Source organism: Peromyscus leucopus, chromosome 12 (genome assembly GCF_004664715.2).
Source record: "Peromyscus leucopus breed LL Stock chromosome 12, UCI_PerLeu_2.1, whole genome shotgun sequence".
In the NCBI taxonomy this organism is placed as follows: Eukaryota; Metazoa; Chordata; class Mammalia; order Rodentia; family Cricetidae; genus Peromyscus; species Peromyscus leucopus.
In genome coordinates, this window is record NC_051073.1 from 78,588,761 (window position 1) to 78,613,938 (window position 25,178).

At 58.1% G+C, this 25,178-nt stretch overlaps 2 protein-coding genes and 1 long non-coding RNA gene across 8 annotated transcripts; 1 reads left to right on the plus strand and 2 right to left on the minus strand.

The window, feature by feature from the left end:
- The first annotated feature begins 1,754 nt into the window (after positions 1–1,754).
- Positions 1,755–16,864, plus strand: Zdhhc8 (zinc finger DHHC-type palmitoyltransferase 8). Of its 5 annotated transcripts, none has more exons than XM_037209930.1 (11): positions 1,755–1,920; positions 8,614–8,735; positions 8,900–9,057; positions 9,154–9,326; positions 9,510–9,612; positions 9,936–10,027; positions 10,194–10,329; positions 10,798–10,918; positions 10,999–11,108; positions 12,345–13,342; positions 14,494–15,370. In XM_037209930.1, exons 1-11 carry the CDS (start codon positions 1,898–1,900, stop codon positions 14,756–14,758), a joined length of 2,301 nt encoding a protein of 766 aa, XP_037065825.1. In that variant the 5' UTR covers positions 1,755–1,897; the 3' UTR covers positions 14,759–15,370. The 5 variants fall into 5 exon arrangements, with proteins under 5 accessions (XP_037065825.1, XP_028709999.1, XP_028710000.1 ...); XM_028854166.2 differs by lacking the exons at positions 1,755–1,920; positions 14,494–15,370 and adding exons at positions 2,253–2,495; positions 15,900–16,864; XM_028854167.2 differs by lacking the exon at positions 1,755–1,920 and adding an exon at positions 2,263–2,495 and having other exon boundaries at positions 14,234–16,848.
- Positions 16,865–17,266: 402 nt separating this feature from the next.
- On the minus strand, positions 17,267–20,435 carry Ccdc188 (coiled-coil domain containing 188). Of its 2 annotated transcripts, none has more exons than XM_037209933.1 (8): positions 19,131–20,435; positions 18,890–18,997; positions 18,557–18,613; positions 18,418–18,477; positions 18,251–18,315; positions 18,060–18,117; positions 17,734–17,783; positions 17,267–17,650 (listed from the first exon to the last, which is right to left on the minus strand). In XM_037209933.1, the coding sequence occupies exons 1-8, from the start codon at positions 19,662–19,664 to the stop codon at positions 17,464–17,466; spliced, it is 1,119 nt and encodes a 372-aa protein (XP_037065828.1). In that variant the 5' UTR covers positions 19,665–20,435; the 3' UTR covers positions 17,267–17,463. The 2 variants fall into 2 exon arrangements, with proteins under 2 accessions (XP_037065828.1, XP_028710003.1); XM_028854170.2 differs by having other exon boundaries at positions 18,692–18,997.
- A 1,439-nt stretch (positions 20,436–21,874) lies between these two features.
- Positions 21,875–24,043, minus strand: LOC119088826. The gene is made up of 2 exons (XR_005092567.1): positions 23,378–24,043; positions 21,875–22,648 (listed from the first exon to the last, which is right to left on the minus strand). It is a non-coding gene; the product is annotated as an uncharacterized LOC119088826 (long non-coding RNA).
- Positions 24,044–25,178: the final 1,135 nt, after the last annotated feature.

Below are 25,178 nucleotides of genomic sequence, written 5' to 3' on the forward strand. Positions count from 1 at the left end.
GTGCAGTTATTGGTTGGTTGGATTGAGAGTCTCATAGCCCAGGCTGGCCTGAAACTGAATCCTGTGTCCACCTCCTAAATGCTGGAACTAGGTACATACGCCCTGTTTATATGGTTCTGGGCTTTGTTAGCAGGCATCCTACCAACTGAGCTACATCCTGACCCTTTTTGTTACATAGCTTGGCTAGCCTGGAATTGACTATGGAGACCAGGTTTGCCTCAAACTTGAGATCCACCTACCTCAGCTTCCCCAGTGCTGGGTGGGATTAAAGGTGTGCACCACCACCACACTCAGCTTGTTTTTTTTTTTTTTTTTTTTTTTTCTTTTTCGAGACAGGGTTTCCCTGTGTAGCTTTGCGCCTTTCCTGGAGCTCACTTGGTAGCCCAGGCTGGCCTCGAACTCACAGAGATCCGCCTGCCTCTGCCTCCCAAGTGCTGGGATTAAAGGCGTGCGCCACCACGCCCGGCTCTCAGCTTGTTTTTTAAGATGGGTTTCACTGTGTATAGATAGCCAAGGCTAGCCAGACTTGAACTCCAAAGCAATCTTCCTGCTTTGGTCTTCCGAGGGCTGGTATTCCATGGGCCACCACACCCACACAGGACACAAATCTTGAGTTCGGCTGCGGGTAGCTGAAAGTGTGGAAGGAGCCATCGTGTGCTGCTTTATTCCCACTTCCCACTCTTGTCTCCCTCCCTCCTCCGTCCTCGGCTGTGGGTTCCACGATACTCTGGTAAAGGAGATCTGCCTTGGCCTCACAGTGCCCACATTCCCTCCAGCCCTATTCAGGAAGAAAGGTGCCATCACAGCACTGGGCTCCGGCCTCAGCAGCTGGATCTGCCCCACAGGACACATCTGCCTGGGATTTTACATTAGCCAAAAGGATCTCACCAGCCGTTTTCCTACATGGCTGTGGCAGTGGAGCAGTGTGACTGTCTTGGTGCCCTACATCTGAGTAGACTCATCCCTAGACCCAGAGGGACTGGGGTGGTGGTGGATGGGGGAGCCTCCTAGAGGGCCGTGGAGGTTCTGAACTTTCTGTGTTATGGGTTGCAGGACAAGAGCAAAGTCCAAGCTATTGGTGGGGTGAATTTAGCTGAATTGTGTGCCAAGTGCAGCAGGCCAGAAGGATACTAGCTGAGAGCAGAAAGGAGGGGGTCCACTGTTTGCCACTGTGCCCTGAGGCCCTTACACTGCCTATCTTACCAATGCTGGAAGAATTCTTGGTGACCCCTGTGACTTCTGGCATCAAATGAACATCAGAACAGAAAATTGAGAGAAAACCCATCACTGTTTATGCTGTTGGAGTGCTGTTTCTACATTAAGGGATCCAGCTCTGTGCTGTGGGCCTCCAGACCAATGAGTCCCAGGCCTATGGCAGTGTTGCAGGGAGGGGGTGGTTTCGGGACTCAGCGGCCAAGGGAAGAGGGCCCCTAGCATCTCCATCTAGGGAGGGGTGGGAGACAGAGGCGGGCCTTCATCCTGGAGAACCGCCAGCTGGCATCCTGGCCAGGCCCTGAATAAGCTTCAGAGTAGATACTGCTCCCCTGTGTTGGAGTGACCGTAGCAGGCAGTGGAGTTTGACCACGTCCCTACTCAAAACACACTCGGGCTGATCTGCCAAGGGAAGCTAATGCAGATGCCTAGCCTGCTGCCTGCCCACAACTGCAGCATCCTTGGAAGGCCGGTCCACCTTAAACAACGCCCTGGCGCTGGCAGGTGGGATTTCCCGCAGGTGGGGAGCATGCGCATCCCCCATTGAAGGCCTGGGCAGGGTACGGGCCGCTTCCTTTAGGGCACCAGCCTCCTAAAGGCATTTCTCGGTCTCCTACTTACACATGGCCTCAGTCAAGCCTGCGGCCTGAGTCAGGACGCAGAGGAACTCGATGGCCCAACTCGAATGTCTGGAGGGCTGCGAGTTGGGTAAGGTTTTGATAACTACGATGCCCCTACCTTGTCACAGCAGTCTTCCCCCACACCCTAGTGACTGCCAGGGGACCTTCAGCCTGCCCCGGGACGGTGCTTGGGGAGCACATAGGCCCAAGAGGGATCTCAGGCTAGGGCCTGCGGCCGCAAGCAAAAAAATCCAGGCTTCCCACGGTCCTGCAAGCACAGAAGTCGCGGCGCGTGCGTGGAGCGGCGGGCTGGCCCGCAAGAGGAGTCGGCCGCCCGGCGCTCCGCCCTCGGCCCGCCCCCGCCGCGGCCCCGCCGCCGAGTCCACCTTAAGGGGCGCGCTGACATCAGCGCGCCGCCGCCGCCCGTGGGGTGGGATTTCCTTCGCTGCCGCTGCCGCGGATCCTGCGCCGCGTCCAGCCCGCGCGCCCGACCCCGGCCCGACCCGGCCGGCCCCGCCCGTCCGGCCCCGGGGAGGGATGCGGCGGCGCGGCGCCCAGGATGCCCCGCAGCCCCGGGACGCGCCTCAAACCCGCCAAGTACATCCCGGTGGCCACGGCCGCTGCGCTGTTGGTTGGCTCCAGCACCCTCTTCTTCGTATTCACGTGAGTCGGCGCCGGGTCCAGCGCTTGGTGGCAGCCGGGGGTGGGGGGGGCGCGAGTGGGTGCACGTGCCCCACGGGAGCGGCGGCGGGCTGGGCGGATCTGCAGGGGGCGGCGAGGGCCAGGGGCTGCGTCCCGGGAGCGCGGACAGGTGAATGCCTGGCCCCTCTGAGCGTTCTAGCAGGCCCTGGGTGTGGCTGCAGCCCTTCCTTCCCGCGGTGCTTTGGAGAGGGACGCGTGTCACCCAGAGTCACCAGCCCTCCTCGCAGGCAGAGTGGGAGCTGTGAGCCCCCTTGTCACGGCCAGCTTGGAAAGCCAAGTTATTCCTGCGATTCCCGCGTAGGTGTGGCCTGCCCCACAGCCGCCGCGGCTGGCCACTCCGGCCTGGATCGTCTGCCTTCTCTGAGCACAATACTGTTAGAGGTTCCAGGCCAGGCTGCATCCAGGCTCCTACACTTCTAGTCATGAGCGACAAAAAGACCCCAGAGGCCAGGCCACCAGTTGTGGGGAGGGAGCATTCTTGCTAGCCTGGCATCCAGTGCCTCCAGCCTCTTGACTTAGGCAGGCTCACAGGTCATGGGGTCCTAGTGGTCATTCTTGAGGATCCCTGACGACTCGTTTCTTTCTACAATTCCTAAGCCTGTGTGTACAGGTGACCAGAGGGGTGGCCATTTGTTTCCAGGTGGCACAGTCCCAGATGTGAGTGAGCCTGGAGTGGACCTGAGCCACCCTTTCCATCTCGGCGGCATTTGTGGGAGTCTGCATTCTGTGCCCGTGGGGGGAGGAGAGTCCTTACCTGGAGGCTGGGGTTGGGTGGGTGCCACTGGCTGCAAAGAGCAAGTTTAAAAAAGGCCTGTGTGGACGGGCTTATTTCTGGCACCGGAGAGCCTGTGTATTCTTGTCACTCAGATGTCGGGGACTGTGGGACAGGAAGGGGTGGTGGTGGGTGGGCTTGGGGAACTAAGACTAGAGAAAACACATCTTGGAAAATTCAGTTCTCCGGAGGTCAGAGTGGGGTTCCGTCTCGGTGGGGGTATCTCAGGTACAGGGCAGTGTCTTTTTAACATGACTTTAAAATTAAGACATGGAACATGGGAATAAAAGTTTGACGAGACATTAAAATCCTCTGCCCCTTGCTCTCCTCTCCTCGGAGGACTCCTGTAGTTTCAGAGGGTCCTTCTGTGGTGGTTCCTGGGAACTTGACCCAGCCCCCGGCTTTAGTCTCTGAGGTTGCTACCATTCTCCTGGGCAGAGCTTCCTCTGCTGTTCTGGAAGCTGGAGTTCTGGGCCCATACCTGTTGGTACCCTTGAGGTGTGGGACTCCCTTTAGGAGACAGCCTCACCCTGTGGGTAGCCCACCCTGACGGGAGAATGTGGTATGACTTGGGCACTGCTCAAGTCTCTGAGCAACTCATCTGCCCTTGGGTGAGTTGCTGAGGTGTGAGTGGGCATGGCTGGCTCGGACCTTCTCCGCCCCACTTTGGCTCTGCTGTGGGGACTCCAGGTGGCTCTGTTCTCAGAAGAGGCTCTGATAGACAGCTGTGCTGATTTGGGGTGTGCCATGGTCCAGGCAGCTCGGGTAGCCACACTGGATAGAATTGGTATTCGCTCAGTGCCTCTCTCCTGCCCCGTCTCTGCCCCAGCCCACTGACATCCCCGACACTAAGAAAAGGGAGTAGTTTACCCTTGGGGCCGATCCAGGCTCCTGGGACTTTACCTGGAGGCGAGTGACCCGTCTGTCTCCTCTTTGCACCACTGAGTGTGAATTGCTTCTCTCGGGGCACGACTTACTTACACGCCAAGGAGAGTGGGTCAGCCGAGAAGGGAAGCCCGAGGAGGAAAGGGCCAAGGACTCCCTCCCACCCCAGCCCACCAAGAGGGTGGGCGCCACCAGTGTGCAGCCTCTTCCTAGAATAGGCTAGGGATAGGCAGGGCGTGAAACGGGACTGCTCTCTGGAGGTAAGGTGGGAGACTGAGGTGACTTCTAAGCCCCCTTCCCGGGAAGCCTCCTGGGCTCCTGCTGGGGTGTGTCTCTCTCTGTGGTTCTGGGGTGGGTCCAAAGGCTTCCTCCAGGCCAGACTGCCCCCAGATCCACTTTTCCAAAGGACATGGATAATGCATGCCCGACGGTGAGGCTTGCTATCAGGCGGCCAACCCTGGAGCTGTTCGACCATTTGGACACCTGGGGAGGTAGAGCTGGTTCTCAGGTGGGCCTGAGCCCTCTGCATGGTTAGAAGCCTAGTCTGGGACAGCAGACAGTCCAGGTCTGGGTCCCTGGTAGCCTTGGGGGACCTAGTAATGACTGGAGCATCGTGGGAGGGGGCCTAGGTGTGAAAACTCTATGAACTCGATGCCAGGGTGTCCTGCTTGTGGCAGAAACGTGTTCTTCTGAACGAGTTTCTCTGTCTGTTCACATGTCTAGGGAATGGACAGGTGGACACAGCGACTTCCTACTCTAAAACGCCTGGGCTGTCCAGGGCGAGTGGCTGGGTTGTGGGTCCTGGATGTCCCACAGGCCAATGATGCCCTCAGATACAGTGTTAATGAAGAACTTGATTCAAGGAAAATGTCTTGAGTAAAAATTTTCCACTCCACATTTAGCTTTGGCAGATATTCTGTCCCTGAAGTCACCCCCTGACTGGGCGGTGTCTCTCTGCTGGCCTAGGGCGGGGCTCTGGACCTCCACCTGGGTGGGGCACATAGTGATGGCTTATGTTTTTGCCTGAGTTACTGCTGTTCAGAGGGGATCTCAGACCTAGAGTCCTTGGTGCCCTGGAGCTAGGAACACACACACGTGCACACACAAACACACAGGCACCCCCACGTGTGCGTGCACATACAGGCACCCCAGAGAGACACACACACACATACAGATACCCCACACGCAGACACACTCACACAGATACCCTCCACACAAACACATATACGTGCACGCACACACGCACAGGCACACGCACACACATGCACACACACACGCCAGTCCCTAGCAGGAAAGGGTCTCTAGGGCTGTAGCAGGTAGAGCTGTGCTGCCCGCTGGAAGCCAGATGCCCCACATCTGCAGGCAGGGCCTCTAGGCTGCCTGACTTTTTCTGACCCTCCTGCAAGATCAGGACTCAAAGTGGTGCCTGCAGGGGTCTGTGGGCTGCCTCCAGCTGGGGCCTCTTGAGGCCAGCCAGGGTGGGGCTGGCCCGGGGTGTCTGGCAGGCCCAGGCTGGAGCAGGATGGATTCCACAGGCAAGCGTGTACCTAGTGCTCTTGTGTGCCACGTCCTTTGGGAAGGCTGGCGTGTCCTGAGTATTCTCCTGTGTCTTTGTGTGTTCACACATCCTTTCAGTCTTCGGTGGTCCTGTGTGTGCTCATGCTTTCATGCTTGCCCTGTCCTTGGAGGCAGTGGGAAAGGAAAGCCCAGAGAGGCAGAGAGCTTGCCTGAGTCCCGGGGTGGTGGGCAGCCGACCTAGGTTAGACGAGCCTGAGCGGGGAGGAGGAGGGGTGTACCACACGATGTGTTCATGTGCGCCCATGCAGCCGTCTCTGGGCATGAGCACATGTGTGGGTATGTCTGTGTGGTGTGTGTGCCTGCATAAGTGTCTGCATGCACGTTGTCCAGCCTGTGCCTGTGTTCCTTGTTCATACATGTGGAATGGTGGTCTGTGCTTTCATACATTTGTGAGCTGCAGTTTCGTGCTGCTGTGCGTACATGTCTCTGTGTCTGTGCTGTGGAGCATGTGTGTGTTCACATGTTTTCGTGTCCGTGTTTCTGCATGTGCCAGTATGTGGTGTGCTCCTCCCTACAGCCCCCGTCCCTGCCCAGCACACAGGCTTTCTGAGTCCGGACCCTATGCAGACCCTGGTGGGGAGACCACTAGGCCTTTTTTCCTTAAGAGGGGCTGCCTAGGCCAGAGGGCCTCCAGCAGCACCTAGAGAGGACAGATGCTTGGTCCTGGACCCGGGTCAAGCTTTTGGGGTTAGAAACGACGCAGGGCCGGTGACGTAGCGACTTTCCCACTCACAGTGCATCAGGCCTGCGGACTCCTTCTGACGCCCACTGTCCCCGCTGTGTGTATACAGGTGGTGCTCATGCTGGCCGGAGGCTCCCCAGCATGTGGCTCAAGGGCTGCCCCTTTGCTCCCAGGCATCTCACTCAGGGCAGCCGTCCATCTGGGCTGCTAAAGAGCTTGAGGCTCAGGGGGCTGGTGGGGAACACTCTTGAGCCCTGGGAGCTAGGCCCTTTCTATTTCATAGGAAGTGCATCCCCGAGGCTAGCCCACGAGAAAGCCAGGAGTCAGCCTGGCCCCAATACCTGTGGTCTTCAGCTTCTTGTTTATAAAGAGGGAGACGTCATGGCTGGGAACACCAAGGGCTTCGTGCGGGACAAGGTCTTGTATGGACCGAACCCGTGCCTGGTCTCCCCATGGACACCTCCACTTGTTTCTTCTTCCACACCTGTGTCCGTCTGTCCTTTACAGCCACCCTGGAACCCCTCACCACTTCCGCAGGTGCCACCAGGGTTTCATGCAATATATTCTGCTGACTTTCTAACATGGGGTCCGGATTTTTACTTTGTATCGGTGTGGAACCAGCCCCTCCCATCATCCATGGCAGGGAGCCGGTGTGTTCTACCCAAGTCAAGCTGGAGAGGACTCTGTCGTAGCAGGCCTGACTGCTTCTCTCAGGGGTGTCCCCCTGCCTCCTGAGCCCTTCACTGCTGAGCTGGCCATACCTTAGGGCGCCACCATTGCTTTGCTGAACATGGTCACAGACATGTTTTAGTGCCATCTGCGTTCCAGTCGGGGATGGGAAATACAGAGTGTGGCGTGTGTGAGGGGTGAACTCTCCAGGCTGACAGGTTGGGTGTGATCTCCTGCTGGACACGAGTGGCCGTGGCCTGTCTTGTCATGCTGTATGTCCATACTGGCCCAGGGAAGAAGATGGGGTGTCATGGCTGGTGGACCCGTAGAGGGTGCTGCCGTGGGAAGCAGGAGCTTTAAATAGCCTCTTGCTTCCCACTAAAAATAGTTCTGCTGCCATGGAGGTGGTTGCTGGGGCGGCGGGCCTGGCTCCTGGCCAAGGCAGGCGTGGGCGCACAGCGTGGACTGTGCACTCGGGTGGCGGGTAACTGCAGGCCCTGCAGACGGCCACCATCGCTCCGTCTTGTGGTTAGGGCAACCATGAGGGAATCCCCACTGGCCTGGCTCCACAGAGGACCAGACACAGGCAAGAAAGGAAAGCCCTGTGTGTCCCTACCACCCGTCTCAGCAGCCAGGGACTCCGAAGAAAACTCTGGGAGCCCGAGGCCAGGGGAGCTGCTTGAACCCAGCGGGTGGCCTTCAGTAGCCACTGCAGGGTCAGGACGGGGGCTTAAGACCCGCCATGTCACTGTGGAGAGGATTCTGGTCAAGCCCCATCAGGGCCGAGGCAGGTGTGTTTGAGGGAGATGTGCAAAGCCACTGCAGAAACACTACAGAGAGAAGCCTTCTGGAAGGCTTCCTGGAAGAGGCGGCAGCATTGGCTCCGGGTGCTGTGCGATGGTGAGAGATGGGAAGGGTAGGGGCATGAGCTTCTCCAGGGTTTGTAGGTCTCCTGTGCTGCCACCTGGCGAACCCAAAAGAAGGGACTGCCAGAACTGGGTCTGTGCCTCGCCAGAAAAGGAGGCTGTCCCACAGGCACTGGCTGAGGCTGTCCACACCTCAGAAGGCGCCCCTGCTGAGGAACTAGACACAGCTCCTGGGTAGCTTGCTGGCCTCTGAGTTCTCAGTTCCTGTCTGGGGCTCTTAGGAGTATGGCAGCCTGGGCAAGTTGCTTTTGGGTTGGCTTAGCTCTGTGGCCACCCCAGTGCTGTGGCCCTAGGCTGATGGTCCTCTCCAAGGTATGTCCTCAGCTGTGAATTGTGTTCCAGACATGGCTCTGGGGGTTGCCAGGGCCAGAGCTAGCCCAGCGGGCTTACACTGGGCAACGGTGGAGACGGCCAAGCTGGAGCGATGGGCTAAGAGCTGCCTGTGTGACTGCCCGCGGCCCTGCCGGCGGCCTGGCGGGCCCAGATGCATACATTTTGCGCCTTACAGCCCTGACCTTTCCTCCCTCAGGCCCCCAGACCCAGCTCTCTGCCCATTGCCCATTGCAGGTGCCCATGGTTGACAAGAGCTGTGTCTCCAGCTATTCCTGTCTACAATGGCATCCTCTTCCTCTTTGTCCTGGCCAACTTCAGTATGGCCACCTTCATGGACCCTGGCGTCTTCCCCCGAGGTAGGGCCCTGTGGAGGGCAGCTGTCTGCTTCTTTTCCCTGGGGTGTGAGTGGATGCTGTGGGGTTCCCGGGAGGTGGGCTGGGCAGAGATTAGAGAGGTCCTCTCCTGCTAGGAAACTCACCCTCCTGTACTCTTGCCACCCTCCTGGGCTCCTGACGTTCAGCGGACGAGGACGAGGACAAGGAGGATGACTTCCGGGCCCCGCTGTACAAGAACGTGGACGTGCGGGGCATCCAGGTCCGCATGAAGTGGTGTGCCACGTGCCACTTCTACCGCCCACCGCGCTGCTCACACTGCAGCGTCTGTGACAACTGTGTGGAGGTGACCGCCCCGCCCCGCCCCCCAGCAGGCCCCGTGCCCAGGTTAGGCATGTCCTCATGCCCGCCTGCAGGCCTTCTGACACACTGCCCCCGCCAGGACTTCGACCACCACTGCCCCTGGGTCAACAACTGCATCGGACGTCGCAACTACCGCTACTTCTTCCTGTTCCTGCTGTCGCTCAGTGCGCACATGGTGGGTGTGGTGGCCTTCGGCCTGGTCTACGTGCTCAACCACTCAGAGGGGCTGGGAGCTGCCCACACCACCATCACGTATCCTTGATCCTCACATGGTCCGGCCCGAGGCAGCGTGTCCTGGGGGGGTCAGCGGGTGCCCGACTCTTCCAGCCGAGGAGTCACACTGTGCTTAGGCGAGAGGGGGCCACGGGACTGAGTCACTGCAGTGGGGGTGGGCTCCCCATGCTCGCGCCTCCGCTGTTGGCCTTAACGGTCCAGCATGGCTGTCATGTGTGTGGCCGGCCTTTTCTTCATTCCTGTCATCGGCCTCACTGGCTTCCACGTGGTACTGGTCACGCGGGGGCGCACCACCAATGAGCAGGTGCAGACCCTGTGGGCTGGGCCTCAGGAACCCTCGCGTGAGGTTACTTAGGCAGCCGTGGGAGGAGGGGCGCAGGGCGTGGGGCCGCGGCTACCCTTGCACACCTGCCACCCGTGAACACTGCAGCCACCACCAACTCGAGGCCTGGAAACGCTTTAACTCCCTGCAAGGGCGGGCAAAGATAACCTGGGTGTCGGGCACCGCTGGGCCCACCGTGCCCACAGTGCTGCCCAGGAAGACCGCTTTAAGGACCCCACCTACCTTTGCCTGTCTCCCTGCCTGTCCGGGGTGGCCAGGCTGGCTGAGGGGTCCCATGTCCACAGGTGACTGGGAAGTTCCGCGGGGGTGTGAATCCCTTCACCCGAGGCTGCTATGGGAACGTGGAGCACGTGCTATGCAGTCCCCTGGCGCCCCGGTGAGGCCCGGCCTGGGCAGGGGGACAAGGAGGCCTGTTCTGGGTGTGGGGTGGGCGGCCTCAGACCCTCAGCCTGGTTCCTTTCTGCACTGGCCAGGTGGGGTTGGCCTCGCCTTGTCTGTCCTAGCCTGCTTGTCTGGCCACTGACCTCTTTGCCCTGGTACAGGTATGTGGTGGAGTCCCCCAGGATGCCGCTCTCGGTGAGCCTAAAGCCACCCTTCCTGAGGCCTGAGCTCCTGGATCGAGCTGTGCCCCTCAAGGTCAAACTTAGCGACAATGGGCTGAAGTCTGGCCGCAGCAAGGTGGGGGTCTGGACTGGAACAGTAAGGAGGCTGAGTGTGGGGTGTGTGGGTGGGGACAGGAAGAGGAGGTAGAGAAAATGGGCAGGTTTTGTGCATGTGTCTAGAGCCACAGGAAGATACTATTAAAAAACCTCAACTTCGAGCTGGGCATGGTGGCGCACGCCTTTAATCCCAGCACTGGGGAGGCAGAAGCAGGTGGATCTCTGTGAGTTTGAGGACATCTTGGTCTATAGAGAAAAACCCTGTCTTGGAAAAGAAAATAAAACACAAGCCGGGCGGTGGTGGTGCACGCCTTTAATCCCAGCACTCGGGGAGGCAGAGCCAGGCGGATCTCTGTGAGTTCAAGGCCATCCTGGTATACAGAGCAAAATCTAGGACAGGCACCAAAATTACACAGAGAAACCCTGTCTCAAAAAAACGAAAAAAAAAACCACCACACTTCACCCACCACTGCTCCCTCTTCACTAGTCCAAGGGCAGTCTAGACCAGCTGGATGAGAAGCCCCTGGACCTTGGACCTCCACTGCCCCCCAAGATAGAAGCTGGCACCTTTGGAAGAGATCTGAAGACCCCAAGACCTGGCAGTGCTGGTAAGGTGGAGGGCAGCTGAGGAAAGGGACATGGACTGACCCTTGTGTGACTCCCCCGTGACGGTGATCCCTCTTCCCAGAGAGTGCCCTATCAGTACAGAGGACCAGCCCCCCAACACCGGCCATGTATAAGTTCCGGCCAGCTTTCTCCACTGCTCCCAAGACGCCCTTTTGTGGACCCAGTGAGCAGGTAAGTCCAGGCTCTGCCTCTGGGAAGGGCCCAACTCTGGAGACAGCCCTACCTTGGGAGGAACTTGCCCCTGGGGAAGGTCTGTCCCCGGAGAGAGCCTTATTTGGTCATGGTGTCCTGTCCCTGTCCCTCTTGTGCTCCTGACAAGGCCGTCCTTGTCAGAGCTGCCCTGTGCATGCTGGCAGGACTCCATCCTGTGGGCATGCTGAGCTGGGGTCCCTTGGAGGGGAGCATGTGCGAGCGTCCTGGCCTGGCATATCTTTTTCTCCATTGGCATTGCCCTTAGAGCAGGTGGGCAGCTTCGCCCTCTGGTAGTTAGGATGTCTGGAATTCCACCATTAGTCATTCTGTAAGACCCACGGGAAGCCCTCAGAAGAATTGAAGGTTTGTTTGAGAAAGCACATTTATTTTCCTGAGTTAAGTACTTCTTTGTCTACCACTGTGGAACAGTCAGCGGCATGGAGCAGCCTGTGGTGTTCCCAAGGCTGCCATCCCTCCTAGAGGTTGCCTACGGGACTAGTCCCACTCATCTAGACCAGCTCTACCCTGGGGGCCTCCTTATCTGGTCCATTGGGTGAGATTGTGAGCCTGGGCCCCTATGGGTGAGGGTCCGTTCTAGGGGCAGTGTGGTAGCCTTGCTGCCCAGCAGGAGGGTTGTTCAGGTTGGAACGATGGGCTTCAGATGCCCATCCTGTGCCACCACCTTCCTGTGGCTGACCCGTGCCCCACAAAGGAATCCATAAGGCTGCCTGAGTATACCAGGACAATATTACTCTTTCAGGCTTTGGAATTTGAGGGGCGTGCGGCTCAGCCCTAGTCACAGGGACTAAAGAAGCCCTCTACCTGTGGCTGCTCTAGGTTAGAGACCCAAGACCGCGGGCGGGTCTGCATGTCTGGAGAAACCAGCTCTGTCTGGCCTCCCACCACAGAGTCCCGCCCTGGGTTGCTCTAGAAAGGGTCCATGTAGCCCGTCTTAGTGATTGTGGGTAGAGGCAAGCCCCACACCACCTGTCCTTGGGAGACAAACTCTAGGGACGTGGATCTGAGTCTTCTGTTCCAACTTCCATCCACAGTAGGTGGATGTGGGGCAGGGACGGGAACCTTTGCTGAGTAGGTTGTATTAGCTGCCCTTGCTTCCATGGCTGGTGTATTGAACCGCAGCCTCAATTCTTGGTGCTGTAGGGTCAGGTAAGGGGTGAGGGTGGGCAGTGGTGAGCGCGCCCTGTCCTCCTACAGGTCCCAGGCCCTGACTCCCTTACTCTGGCAGATGACAGCACCCACAGTCTAGACTTTGTGTCCGAGCCCAGCCTGGATCTCCCAGACCACGGGCCCGGTGGTCTGCATCCTCCCTACCCCCCTTCCCCACCCCTCAGTGCCACGGATGCCTTCTCAGGTGCCTTACGCTCCCTGAGTCTCAAGGCTGCCAGCCGGCGGGGTGGGGACCACGTGACCCTACAGCCACTGCACTCTGAAGGTGGGCCCCCCACACCTCACCGTGGTCTCTTTGCCCCCCATGCACTGCCCAACCGCAATGGCAGCCTGTCCTACGACAGCCTACTTAACCCCGGCTCACCCAGCGGCCACGCATGCTCCACACACCCCTCTGTTGGCATGGCCAGCTACCATTCACCCTACCTGCACCCTGGGCCATCAGATCCACCGCGGCCCCCACCCCGCAGCTTCAGCCCTGTGCTGGGTCCCCGGCCTAGGGAACCCTCTCCTGTGCGCTATGACAACCTGTCTCGGACCATCATGGCCTCTATCCAGGAGCGCAAGGACAGGGAAGAGCGTGAACGGCTGCTGCGCTCCCAGACTGACTCACTCTTTGGCGATTCTGGTGTCTATGACACACCCAGCTCCTACAGCCTGCAACAGGCCAGTGTGTTAGCAGAAGGTCCCCGTGGCTCTGTGCTGCGCTATGGCTCCAGGGATGACCTCGTGGCTGGGCCTGGCTTCGGTGGTGCCCAAAATCCTGCCCTGCAGACATCATTGTCCTCACTGTCGAGCTCCATGAGTCGGGCACCGCGGACATCTTCTTCCTCCCTGCAGGCTGACCAAGCCAACAACAATGCCCCGGGACCCCGGCCTGGCAGTGGTTCACACAGGTCACCTGCCCGGCAGGGCCTGCCTTCCCCACCAGGCACTCCCCGATCTCCCTCTTACACGGGCTCCAAGGCTGTTGCCTTCATCCACACGGACCTCCCGGACCGGCCACCCTCACTGGCTATGCAGAGGTGGGTACCCAGAAGTGTAGATGGGTTTGTGTGTGCGGGGCCCCTGATGACCTGGTTCTCCCAGCTCCCTAGAGACCCACAGTTGTCTACAGGGACGGTAGGTGGGTGAGCTTTACCCTGCCTTCAAGGCCCCTAGTTACCCTGTTGTGGAAGGTCCGGCTCTGGGTACATGATGTATGTGGGAACAGACACAGGTGCATGCTGAGCCAGCACAGACTTGGCCCAGGGCCCTCCCTGGAGCCAGCCACTCATGGATCTTCCCAGGCACATGGTCCTCCCCTGGCCTTGACGTGTGCTCAGCATGCTAAGACTAGGGGGTATTGCCTCACCACACCTGATACGCACTTGAGCATGCAGCCGCAGAAAGCAAGGGGCCTCCATGCTTCAAAATGGGGAAGGGCAGGTGGGACCCAGGCCCCTGAGCATTGGTTTCATTGTTTTGGTCTCTGGTGAGTCCTGAGAGGAGACCCCGTTTGGGCTCTGTGGCTACAAAGGACCCATAGGGTATCTCTACCTGTGCAGGAGCTCTTTGGTTTTCTCAGGAGTGGTGAGATGGGGGGACCAGCTACAGTTCCCTCAGGGGAGCACTAGTCAGCTCTGGACGGGTCAGAGGGGCAGTGCTGCCCCTCATCTTCCTGAGCGACGGTGGGGAAAGAGCTGGGAAGCCCAGTGGACAGGGTAGGGCCCAGAGACTCAGGCTGCCTGCTCTTTGGCTGATTCAACTGGGAGAGATCAAGGTACCCATGAGGGTGACAGCAGTTCTGGCAGTATCTGTCTGTCTGTCCTGTGATAGCACAACCCTCTAAGGGAGAGGACTGCCCAGGGTCCACATCTGCATGTGTCCTACTGCCCATTGTCCTGTGTTCACTGTGTGTGCATGTTTTGATGCAGGGATCACCCTCAGCTGAAGACCCCCCCAAGTAAGCTTAATGGGCAGTCCCCGGGCATGGCCCGTCTGGGGCCAGCTGCCAGCCCCATGGGGCCCAACGCCAGCCCTGCCCGGCACACGCTGGTTAAGAAGGTATCCGGCGTGGGTGGGACTACGTACGAAATCTCGGTGTAAGAACTGAGCACCACTCATCTGCTGTGATTCCACGGGGACCAGGACCCCCACAGTAGCTCCCCCACCCCCATCAACTTCTCTGCCCCAGGGAGAGGAGGCTACCCAAGCCTGGTGTGGACACATCAACAGGAAAGAAAGCCCTGCCTCCACAAGCTTGTGCTCCGGCCTCTGCCTGTTCATCAACTTATCTACTCACGGGGCAGACGGATCCAAGGCTGTGGGCTGTGATGGGGACCTGGACCGCCTCCTCCGTCAGCCAGTCTCAGCCCTGCACCCTATTGCCCTCAGTCCCCAAGGCCAGTCCCCAACAGTCCCACGGGCCCACTCTGTCCTTTCTGGATGGGCTGCTCTAGCCCTGTGTTCCCAGCTGCTCCTAATACACGGCCTTTCACTGGTGGCTGGTAGCTTGTTGCTTGGCAGGGCCTATGCTCTGCAGGGAGTGTGACCCCGGCCTGCTCTGGGTTGGGATGGACGGACGGACGGATGATCCAGCTGTAGCAGGGGTCCTCGTTCCCTGTGTCCCTGTCTTGCCTGGCTGGTGGGTCTGTGTCCGTGTCTGTATGCTGTGCTGCCGTGCCTCGTCTGCGTCCTCGCGCCCGGCTGCCACTGTTCTCTCATCAAAGCCTTAACTTCTGCTTTATGCTCTTGTGGGAGGTGATGGGAGGGTGGTAGGCCAGAGCAGGGCGGGGACCAGATGCTGCCCCAGGGACTGGTGGGGCCTGGAGCCCCCCTCACTCACTCTCAGGCCTACCCTGCCAAACTGGAGAGTCCTCACCCCAAAGCGAACAGAGTTCCCAGCATTGGCTTGGCCAGTGCCGCTGGAAAGTCTATCAGGGCGGGTCAGTTCTCCCCCTGGCACCAGGGACCCGAGTAAGCACATGGCAGCGTCCGCTTGCATTGTCTGTTTTACGTTTTTATATTTACATCTATATATCTATAATTTTATTAAAAAAAAGGAAAAATCATTTTGATCCTTTCCTTGGGCAAAGGCTACGGCTGTGGATGCAGGGGAGGGTGTCAGGAAAGAGGTTGGCCAGCTGGCACAGGATGGCACATTCCTCTTGGACATTTCTGGTGATGTGCCCAGTCAGGCCAGTTGGTAAGGGGCCTTCGGCTGGTGAGTCGGTGTCATTTGGACAGCAGGGTTTGTGGTGACAGGCTAGGACCACAGCTGCCTCCTGGGACTCCGAGGCAGGTGCACTGGAGGGTGCACCTGGGGCCAACACCTGGCTGAGAGCCCTACAGAAGTTACTGTACTTTCTAGAAATCACTCTTCCGTGCTACATGCCAAGGGAGGGATGACAGAGTGCCAGGAAGCCACATTTTTCTGAACTAGGGCTCAGAGCAGGGCTGGAGAGGGCTGGGCTAGGTCCAGGATCTTGGGGAGAGATTTCCAGGGACCCCGAGGGGAGGTGTCCAGAGCCTAGGGCCCCATAGCTGTACCCCAGCTGACCTCCACCTTTCTGCTTCTCTCTCATGGACATCGGCCCACAGGGGGCGAATTGGCACCTGTAGTCGTGGATGGGGGTGGCGTGGTCCGCCTAGGGGGACTCCTGGCCTGCACCTCTGCCACCTTGGCCTTCCCGAGGATCACCCGCCGCTGCGGGCCCCCTGGAGCGTGGCCGCTGGGGCGCCCCCCCGTGGGACCATTTGCCGGCTACACTCTGCTGCATCCAGCCTTTTCCCCAGCCTCTCGGGTCCCTAGCAGGACACCAGTAGGTGGCTCTAGGGCCAGGAACAACCTGCTGGGGATGCCGAAGACCAGGCTGCTGTAGAGCTTAGAGTGGGGCTGGATGTGGCCCAGGATCCCTGTCCGTTCCCTGTCAACCAGCCACATCTTGACTGATCAGTCTGCCAGGGCCCATGACCCCGTGTCCAGGTGACCTCAGGAAGTCCCCCCATCTGCTGCAGGGGTCCAGTGCCCCACTGGGGGTGGCCCCAGAGCTACTGGGAACCAGCATGACGTTCACCCCAGCCTCCCTATCCCTTCCAAGCACTTTAAGCCACTCCTCTGGGGAGCCCAGGCCTCTGTGGGTTGGGCTGGGGTGGGGGTCTCAGGTCATTGCAGGCTACTGCACCCCTCCACCCCACCCCAAGCACATGAACAGATGCCTTAAAGTCCTGGAGCTGCCAGCCAGCCTGATGGACCACAGACTTGGCCCATCCACCTCTGCCTCTTGCCTGTCCTGACCCCACCTGGGCCTTCTGTGTTCAGGGGTGATGCTGTGGGAACACCCCAGCCTGCAGGCCTGGATGCCTCTAGAAGGGCAGAACAGAACCCCTGCCAACTCCCCCTTTCGCACAGGGGCCCTGTCCTGGGGTCCACTCTGGGCAGCAGCTCTGTGTCTCCCATTTGGGGACACAGAGTCCACAAAACTCTCTTCTGTTCTACAAGATTTCCTCCCTCAACCACCCTAATAAATTTTTTTTGTGTTTACCTCCATGGCACTATCCAGCAATGTGAATCCCCTTACTTTAGCCTTGGACAGTGCCAGGGGGCTGAACTGGCAGGGACCCTGGGGTGAGGGGTTGATAGCCCTGGCAGGGTTGACAAGATGGGGTGGGTCAGCAGATTCAGGGCTCTGACTTCTGAGGTCCTCAGGAGGGCCTCATCCAGGAGGTGAGCCCCAAGGACTCCCGTAAGTGCCAGCTGTAGCCTTTTAGGGAAGACCATCCTGACACCCCTCATGCTCCAGGGGGCCTTTATGGAGGAAAACCTTTGAGGGCAGACAGGAGCCGAGACTGGGATCTGAGGCAGGGGCCCCAGCACCACACCCCAACTACTAGACCAACAGAGAGCCTCAGAGAGTCCCCCAACCTCTTCCCCCCAAAGCCCCAGTTTCCATGGAAACAAGCTTACATGCAAAGTGTGTCATGACTGTATGTCCAGCTGCAGGCCCAGCCCTCAGGACAAGCCCCTCCTCCACCCCTCTCTGCCGCTCCTGGCAGGGACTGTGCAGCAGGGCTGTAGGCAGGCAGGAACCAGTTAAAGCCACCGGGCCCCGGGGGCAGCGCCAGCCACCTGGCCTCCTCCTCCTGGGGCCTCTGTGCCTCTGGCCTAGAAAGGCAGGAAGTCGTCCACCTCGAGGCGCAAGAAGGGACCCAGTAGGGCCCTGAGCTTCCAGACGGCGGCTCGGCTCAGCAGGGGTGGCACCAGCCCCTCGAAGGGTGCGGGGTCCACCACGTACACGTAGGCCGCTGTGCAGGCCAGAAGAGCACCCAGCAGCAGCCTCAAGGCCAGCAGCCTGCAGGCGGTGGCAATTAAGGGGTAGGGAGTGCCCATGGGGATGATCCTGGGGCACTGGGCTCTGCCCAGAAAGTGACCTACCAGAGCTGGCTCTTCAGGCCCTCGGGACATCCCAGCTGTGGCCTGTCTTTCTGTTGGGGAGGGGGCTGGGTCAGAGCCTGTTCTTGGTACCTTGGGGGCCTTGGGGAAGGGCAGGACCCTAGCCCTGAGGTGCCCACAATCTATACGGACTCCATTGTGGGTCAAGCTGGGCTCCTTCCCCTCTCCCTTCCCAAGGATAGTCTCTTGCCACCACTGGGCTCTACCCTGAGACCTGGCCCCTGTAGTCCACTTCTCAGAGTCTCCTTAGCAGTACCCTGGGTGTGGGGGGACGACTCTGGAATCGGAAGGGAGCGGGGAGGACTTACCTCCATGCATGATATCTGCTGCTGCTTCCTAGCCTGAGTGCGGCAGTGGGCCCTCTCCCTGGGGGAGTCACACTGTGAGGGCCGTGCACGCCCTCAACCCCCACCCTGGCACCACCTCTTCCTGTGGGGCTGGAGATGCGAGAAGGGTCCACCCCATCCCGACCTGGTTCAGCCCGGGTTCCCCGCATCACCCCAGAATCTCCAGCTGAATGTCTTCCATCTGATCTAGCACACCCCGGATATCCTTCTTGAGGTTCTAGGAGGCAGGGGAAGGGAAGCTGGTCCTCGGCCCCTCCACTGTGCCATACCCACTGCCTCTCATGGCCGTCATCCCTACCACGGCCCTTTGATGACCTACCAGGAGCCCGGTGGCCTGGTTGTTCAGAGCCATGTGTACCTCAGCCACACCGTCCCACACCTGGGGGCAGGCAATGGGGGCCTGCATTACACTCGAGGATACAGCCGGGGCTCCCTCCCCCCACCAGCCAAGCGGGCACCTCAGTAATGGCCATCTTCTTCCTCTCAAAGGACAGTCGGATCTGCTGCAGCTCACTCTGGGTGGGGAGGAGCCGTGTGAACACAGGAACCTGCTTCCGGCTCCCCAGGCCAAGCCCCTCTGCCCCGGGGCCCACCTGGGACTGCCGCACAAAGGACTCTTGCCCCCGGCAGAGCTCCTGCCGTGGCGGCGGCGGCAGCTGCACAGGTGCCCTGTCTTCCAGGGGCCGGGTGCAGGCAGACTCAGGGGACGGGAAAGCCCCCAGGTCATGCCCAAGGCTGTGGACAGCTCGAGGCGCTGCTGCCGGGGTCCAGGGCTGCGCACTCCCTCTTACCCAGGCCAGGGCTGTGCAGCTTGAGTGCTCGGCACACAGAGGCAGGAACTGCTGCCCTGGCCCCAGGAGGGCCCCCAGCTGGTCCCGCAGGTCCTGGTTTTGTCTTTTCTGGGGTCAAGGGACACAAAGAGGGGGGGGTCACCTGTCCTGGTTGCTTCTTAGTCAGGAAGCCGAGGCAGGTGAGCTTGGGCAGGAGCTCTGAGGAGCAGCGAGTGCCCATTGGCCCCCGGGATGCACTCACCAGGCTGTAGTTCTCCTGCTCCAGCTGTAGAAAGGATTGCTCTGCAGATCCCAGTGTCCCCCGGCTCTGGAGCTTCGTGGGAGCTGTCCTGGGTGAGGCTGCGGCCCCTCCTCCGGGAGGCATGGTTGGGCATGGGCAGGGCCTGGGTCCTGAGGTGGGGGATGCTGCCGGCCTAGGTGGCACCTGTTCATGCCCTGCATGCAGGGGCCAGCCCCACTCTACCTCGGCCTCCGCTTCTTGTCTGGACCCTGCTGGCTCTCGAGCTCTCTGCCTCGGCATCTCTGCTTCTTCACTTGACAGAAACATCCCCGCTGCCTCTCCTCCCACTCTGGGCCCCCCACCCCCAGTCCCTGGAGCAGGGAAAGGTCTGGAAGACTCTAATGACTGAGTGGACTGATGGGGGACCAGACAGGGCCACCTTACATATCCCTGACAGGGCTGATCCAGGCATCCTCCGTGACTGCTCGAAACGGGGGCTGGGGGACACTGGGGATGAGAGTGTCCGCAGGGCCCCAGGGGGTTCGGCCCCTCCATTCCTCCCTGTGACCCCTTTCTGACCCCAGGTCCAGGCTCCGGCCTGGCTGACCTGCCACTCTCTTTGAGGGCACTTTAGATGTCACCCTGGCTCACAAATCTACCCAGGGTGACAGTCACAAAGGCCTGGGTACAGCCAGGGAGGTCACAATGGGCTGGGGCAGAAGCAAGGCTAGTGGTCCATCCCTGTCTCAGTCCTGTTCTCACTGTCTCCGGAGCCCCTCTGTGTATGGAGGAATGTTCGTGGTGCCTGCTCAGTCTCAGAAGGCTGGCTCCAGGGAAAACTGCCCTGGGAGAGATCAAGTGTGACAACAATGACCACCCAAGTTCAAGCCCCTCTGCTGCGCGTCCCTGACAGGATCCGGCTGACTAAAGGTGGACGGGTAAGACCATCAAGACCCCACCCCTTTGATTATGCCCTCAGGTCCATGTCAGGTTGCCAAGGACCTGCTTCTGAGCCCAGGTTAAATCACGCTCATGTCTGTTTAAGAGTGGAAACAGCTAACATGACACCACATGAGTCTAGAGGCGTCTTACCCTGCCCAAGATCAGGCTGGAAAGCCAGTCTGAGGATGTGCTCTGCTTGACAGCCCTGACTCCAGAGGCCCCGACGTTCCATGCTGACAGATGTCTTACTGCGCGTAGTTCTGGGTGCTTGGTGGCCAAGTTGCATGTTTTGTTTATTGGCAGTGCTGGGATGCAATCTAGGGTCCTGTGCATACAGGGTAACCATTCCATCCCCGAGCTTCTCCCAGCCTGTTTTGTTTTTTCTTTTCTTTCTTTCTTTCTTTTCTTTTCTTTCTTTCTTTCTCTCTCTCTCTCTCTCTCTCTCTCTTTCTTTTTCTTTCTTTCTTTCTTTCTTTCTTTCTTTCTTTCTTTCTTTCTTTCTTTCTTTCTTTCTTTCTTTCTTTCTTTCTTTCTTTCTTTCTTTCTTTCTTTCTTTCTTTCTTTCTTTCTTTCTTTCTTTTTTTGTTGTTGTTTTTCCGAGACAGGGTTTCTCTGTGTAGCTTTGGAGCCTATCCTGAAACTCCCACTGTAGACCAGGCTGGCCTCAGAGATCCACCTGCCTCTGCCTCCCGAGTGCCGGGATTAAAGGCGTGCGCCACCACCGCCCAACTGTTTTTTCATTTTTAATAGTTAATATATTTTTATTTGTATGTATCATGCGCATCTCTGTGTGTATGTGTATATGCGCACGTGTGCATGCACTTGGGGGCCAGAAGATAGCACTGGATCCCATGAAACTCGAGCTACAGGTGATTGAGAGCCGCCTGCTGTGGGTACTGTGAACTGAAGTCTGATCCTCTGCAAGAGCAGAAACTGCTGAATCATCTCTGTTCCCCCGTGGATGTTCCATCTTGGGGTGTACTATCTCATCGATTTAAGTCTCTTCTGCTCCCCACTTCGTTGGAACTCCCAGCAGGTGTTGGGTCTCTCCTGTGTGTCTTTAATATCTGTATGTCAAATCCTTCAAGTCTTAACTCTCCCTTACTTTAAAACAAATATTTATCTTTTGTGTACATGCACGTGTGTGATTGATTTATTTGTATTTTGTGTATATGTGTGTTTTGCCCGCTTGCCTGTTCATCGTGTGCATGCCTTGTGTCCATGAACTATTTTTGTTGTTGTTTTGTTTCAGAGTCTCTCGCTGGGGCCTGGAGCAGTCTGATTGGACCAGGCTAGACCAAGCTAGCTGGCCAGTCAGGTCTGGCCAGATCTGCCCATCTCAGCCCCCACTGCACTGGGATTACAGTGTAAGCCACCATACCTGGCCTTTTCCAGGGCTCCTCGGGGTCCGACTCAGGTCCGCAGGCCTCAGTGGCAAGCTGCTTACTGACTGAGCATTAGCCTTTCCCTCTCACTCTATACGTGTCTTGTGTCGTTTAATGGTGGGGTGCATTCTGAGGAACTTGCCGGTAAATGATTTGGCATTCTAAAGTATACATGCGTAAGCCTAGACGGCGGCATTTCCTACACACCTGGGCCGTGTGGAAGCTGGGTGTGAAGAACCTGGGTGTGAAGGACCCATCGCTCATCACTTGTTGCGTTGTTTGGAATGGAGCGGTGTGAGGCTGAGGAAAGCACAGAACGGGACAACTGAGCACTAGATGGCGGAGATTCACGTGAGCTCAGCTGTATTTCACAGCCAGTCTTTTAAGAGGCAAACACAAAACACACGCTAAAATAACAGACGCCTCGCGGTACATGCGTAAGGGAGTTCATGGCTGTTTATTGCTGTTCTGCAGTGCTGGGCACGGTACCTCGTGGGTACTGCACGCGATGCCCCTGGCAGAGCCGTGGTGTGCTCTTACCATTCCCTCTACAAGCATGAGGGCCACGTTGTGTCTCGGTGCCTACGGCATAATTGATGGGAGTTTTTCAATACCACCAAAAGTTTTTGGCAGTGATGGGATGGAACATGATAGGCAAGCAGCTATGGCTGAGTCACACTCTCCGTCCTCAATGTTATGCATTCTCATGGGACCACAAGTGGCCTGTCGTTGACCCGAAGTGTTAAGTAGCACATGGTGGGCCGTTAAAAAGCTTTGGATTTCAGTGGTCGTATTTTTAATTCCTGAGCTTCTTTTTTCAGAGCATCCTGTTCTCTTTTCAGAATAGAGTGGTTTGGGGCGAGAACAGATCTTTTGCGGCCTAAATTTTCTTTTTCTCCCTTACGGTTCTTTGGTTCTGTTTTCCTTTATGTTTGGTCTCTGTTTATGAGGGAGTTGAGAAAGCTAATAGGTGCCTTTTCTGTTAAACTGCAGGGGTGGTCCAGGTCTAAGGAGGGTGAGGGTCTTGCCACACATCTCCCTGCTCCAGCTCCGATGTCTGGAATGAAGACCTAGAGAGTGCCTAGAAAGTTCTGTCGGCAGTTGCCATAATCAGCACCGGAGCACAAGCGTGCCCCCAGCCAGCGCTCTGATTCCGTTTTCAGTTCGCTGCCGTCCCTTTACAGATGGTCCCTCTCCTGCTGTCTTGCAGACCTGGAATGAATCCCCAGCAGAAGCCACTGGGACGGTGGTGGAGGAAGCGGTGTATACTGCAATTACAGCTCAGGCTGGGCCCAGCAGGCCACACTAGCGGGAGCTCTGCATTTTCCCAGGATGGGACATATACATATACATATACATATACATATACATATACATATACATATACATATACATATACACCCTTAGCCACAGGCAGAGACTGGCAATAGTGTAATGGGAAGGGCCTGGAGTTGCCTCAGTGTGTCCTAAACTACTCAGCAGCTGCCTGCTCAGTTCCCTGGAGGGTGCTAGGTCTTCCAAGCCCTCTGCCTGTCCGCGCCTCTCTGTGGTCTCATGGTTACCAGGATATGCTAGGAAGGCCCTTGGATGGCATTTGGTGTGAGGTGGCTGTGGGTAGGGGTGAAGGGCAGCACCAGCAAAGGCCCTGAGTGGCCGACATTGGTGGTGGCTTCACCCTGTATTCTGTGACTCCAGCCTGGTACGTTCCCGGTAGATGCTCAGGGTCCTCAGGGACTCCTGTCCTGTGTGACCTGAGCAGTCTCACACAGAGGCTGTAGGCTAGGGTCCTCAGGTCGAAACTCCAGATGCTCAGGTTGGGCTACAGCTGCTGAGCAGTCGTGAGGAAGGACTCAGGGCACCTTAGACGCTCTTCTGCACTCCTATCTGAGACCCTAGGGTGCCTACCTCCACCTGGAATGCCACATTCTCTGATCACCTTACCTTTGCTTGAGCTGTGCCCTATCTGGAAGGCTGGCTTCTCTCAGAGCCAGCCCTGAAGACGCCTTCTCTGTCTCCATGGTCCTTGTGTGGTCTTGAGCTCCAGAGTGTCCCGGGAGGCGGGGGAGTCCGGAAGGAGAGAAGAATCCTGAGTCTGCAGCGTGGCTGGGTCCTGCGTAGAGCGTCAGCTGTGCTAACGCGTTAAACAACCTGCGAGCTGGTGTGTTGGGTTGGAGTGAGGGTCTGTGTGGAGCCCTGGCTCCAGCCAGCAGAAGGGCTGAGTCTGCCCTGGGTAGGGGTCCTGAAGAGGTGCAGAGACTCACAGCCACACAGAAAGTGTGGGAAACTAGAGTGTGTTGTTAGGAGCTAGAGTGGCCCTGGCCCCTGTTGCTAGGCAGCACACTTCCCTGGACACCAGTTGCCATGGCAGCCGCTTCCTGCCCACGTTGCCATGACACCCGGATGGCCTTGAGGAGCCTGGAGTGGTGGTAAGGGGCTAGCTTCTCAGACATACTCACCCCTCCTTGGCTGGTGGTGCCCAGGGGATGCTGGGGAAAGAAGTGTGTGGTGAGGAGAGTCCATGCTGTCCACAGCGTCTTGCCTGCAGCTGGCCTGGGATGAAGACAGGAGCCACATGGTCTGATTTTTACCGTATTCACTGTGGCCTTGGCATTCAATGTCCCACGTTCACTTCAGGGCCTGAGTAAACCCAGAGTCACAGAACCAGCCGCACCCGTGAGGGGTTCCCATCCCTTGGACTTTTTTGTTTGTTTTTTGTTTTTTTCAAGACAGGGTTTCTCTGTGTAGCCCCAGCTGTCCTAGAACTCCCTCTGTAGACCAGGCTGGCCTTGAGATCTACCTGTCTCTGCCTCCCAAGAGGACTTTAATCCTGGGATTAAAGGCCTGCACCACCATACCTGGCCCATCTCTGTGCTTTCAACCCTGGCTTCGGGCCCAGACCCACCCTCTCCCCTTGCAGCCTCAGAGCACCCTGTGTAGGACTAGAGGATCCCAGCAGACCCCGATGAATGGACCTGGGGGTTTTCAGACATTCCTGGAGAGGCCTTGGGATTGCCTTCTCTCACTTGGGACTCAGGTCACTCCTTTTGCCTCCTCCTCAGGACCTAGGGTGTGGCCTCGGCATGGATTCTCCTTTGGTCTATTAGAGATGCAGAGTGACGCTGTGGCTCTGAGTCATGGCCTCGATCTCCCAGGTGTCCTTAGACTCATGACCAGAGGGGCAGATGAGGGATCAAGTGGCCTAAGTGACGGAGTCATCCTGGGAACAGAAGGTAGGGGCTGTTAGGCCTCTGTTCCTGGTAAGGTCGACACATGCTTCTCAGAGCTGTGTGACCTCCTCTGCCCTCCCCAGTCTGCGGTGGGCAGGGTGCAGAACAAGCTGGGAGCTGGGTCCCGGGATGATGGTGTGGGCCTTAGAACCAGGCATGCAGGTTCACACTTGTGTGTATCAGGATTGTGTGAGGCTAATGCAGGAGGATTGCCATGAGTGTGAGGCCAACGTAGGATACACAGTGAGACCCTCTCCCTATGTCTTATCCCCCCAAAAGAAGGCACTAGGTGGGCTGGGTCCTTGAGGTCCTCCTGGGGATCCCCATTTCAGAGGCCAAAGCTCTTGGAGGGAAGGTACACCTGTGGGCTGCCCGGTCCAGAGTGGCTTTTGTGCTCTCAAGATATGTGTAGTGACAGGCCATTTCTCTCTCCTCCGTGGTCACTCTCTGGACACTACTGTTCATGTTTTTAAATTTAGGAATCAGAAAGAAAAGAACGGTAAAGGCAACCCTCC

Excerpts from the sequence above, each read along its gene's own strand:
- Zdhhc8 (XM_037209929.1), top strand. The coding sequence starts at position 2,392 with ATGCCCCGCAGCCCCGGGACGCGCCTCAAACCCGCCAAGTACATCCCG. Across the intron at positions 2,496-8,613 it reads ACCCTCTTCTTCGTATTCAC|GTGCCCATGGTTGACAAGAG; the intron begins GTGAGTCGGCGC and ends TGCCCATTGCAG. Across the intron at positions 10,330-10,797 it reads TGAAGTCTGGCCGCAGCAAG|TCCAAGGGCAGTCTAGACCA; the intron begins GTGGGGGTCTGG and ends CCTCTTCACTAG.
- Ccdc188 (XM_028854170.2), bottom strand. The coding sequence starts at position 19,664 with ATGGAGGGGCCGAACCCCCTGGGGCCCTGCGGACACTCTCATCCCCAG. Across the intron at positions 18,316-18,417 it reads ACCAGGCCACCGGGCTCCTG|AACCTCAAGAAGGATATCCG; the intron begins GTAGGTCATCAA and ends CCTGCCTCCTAG. Across the intron at positions 17,651-17,733 it reads GGCCTGAAGAGCCAGCTCTG|GCTGCTGGCCTTGAGGCTGC; the intron begins GTAGGTCACTTT and ends CACCGCCTGCAG.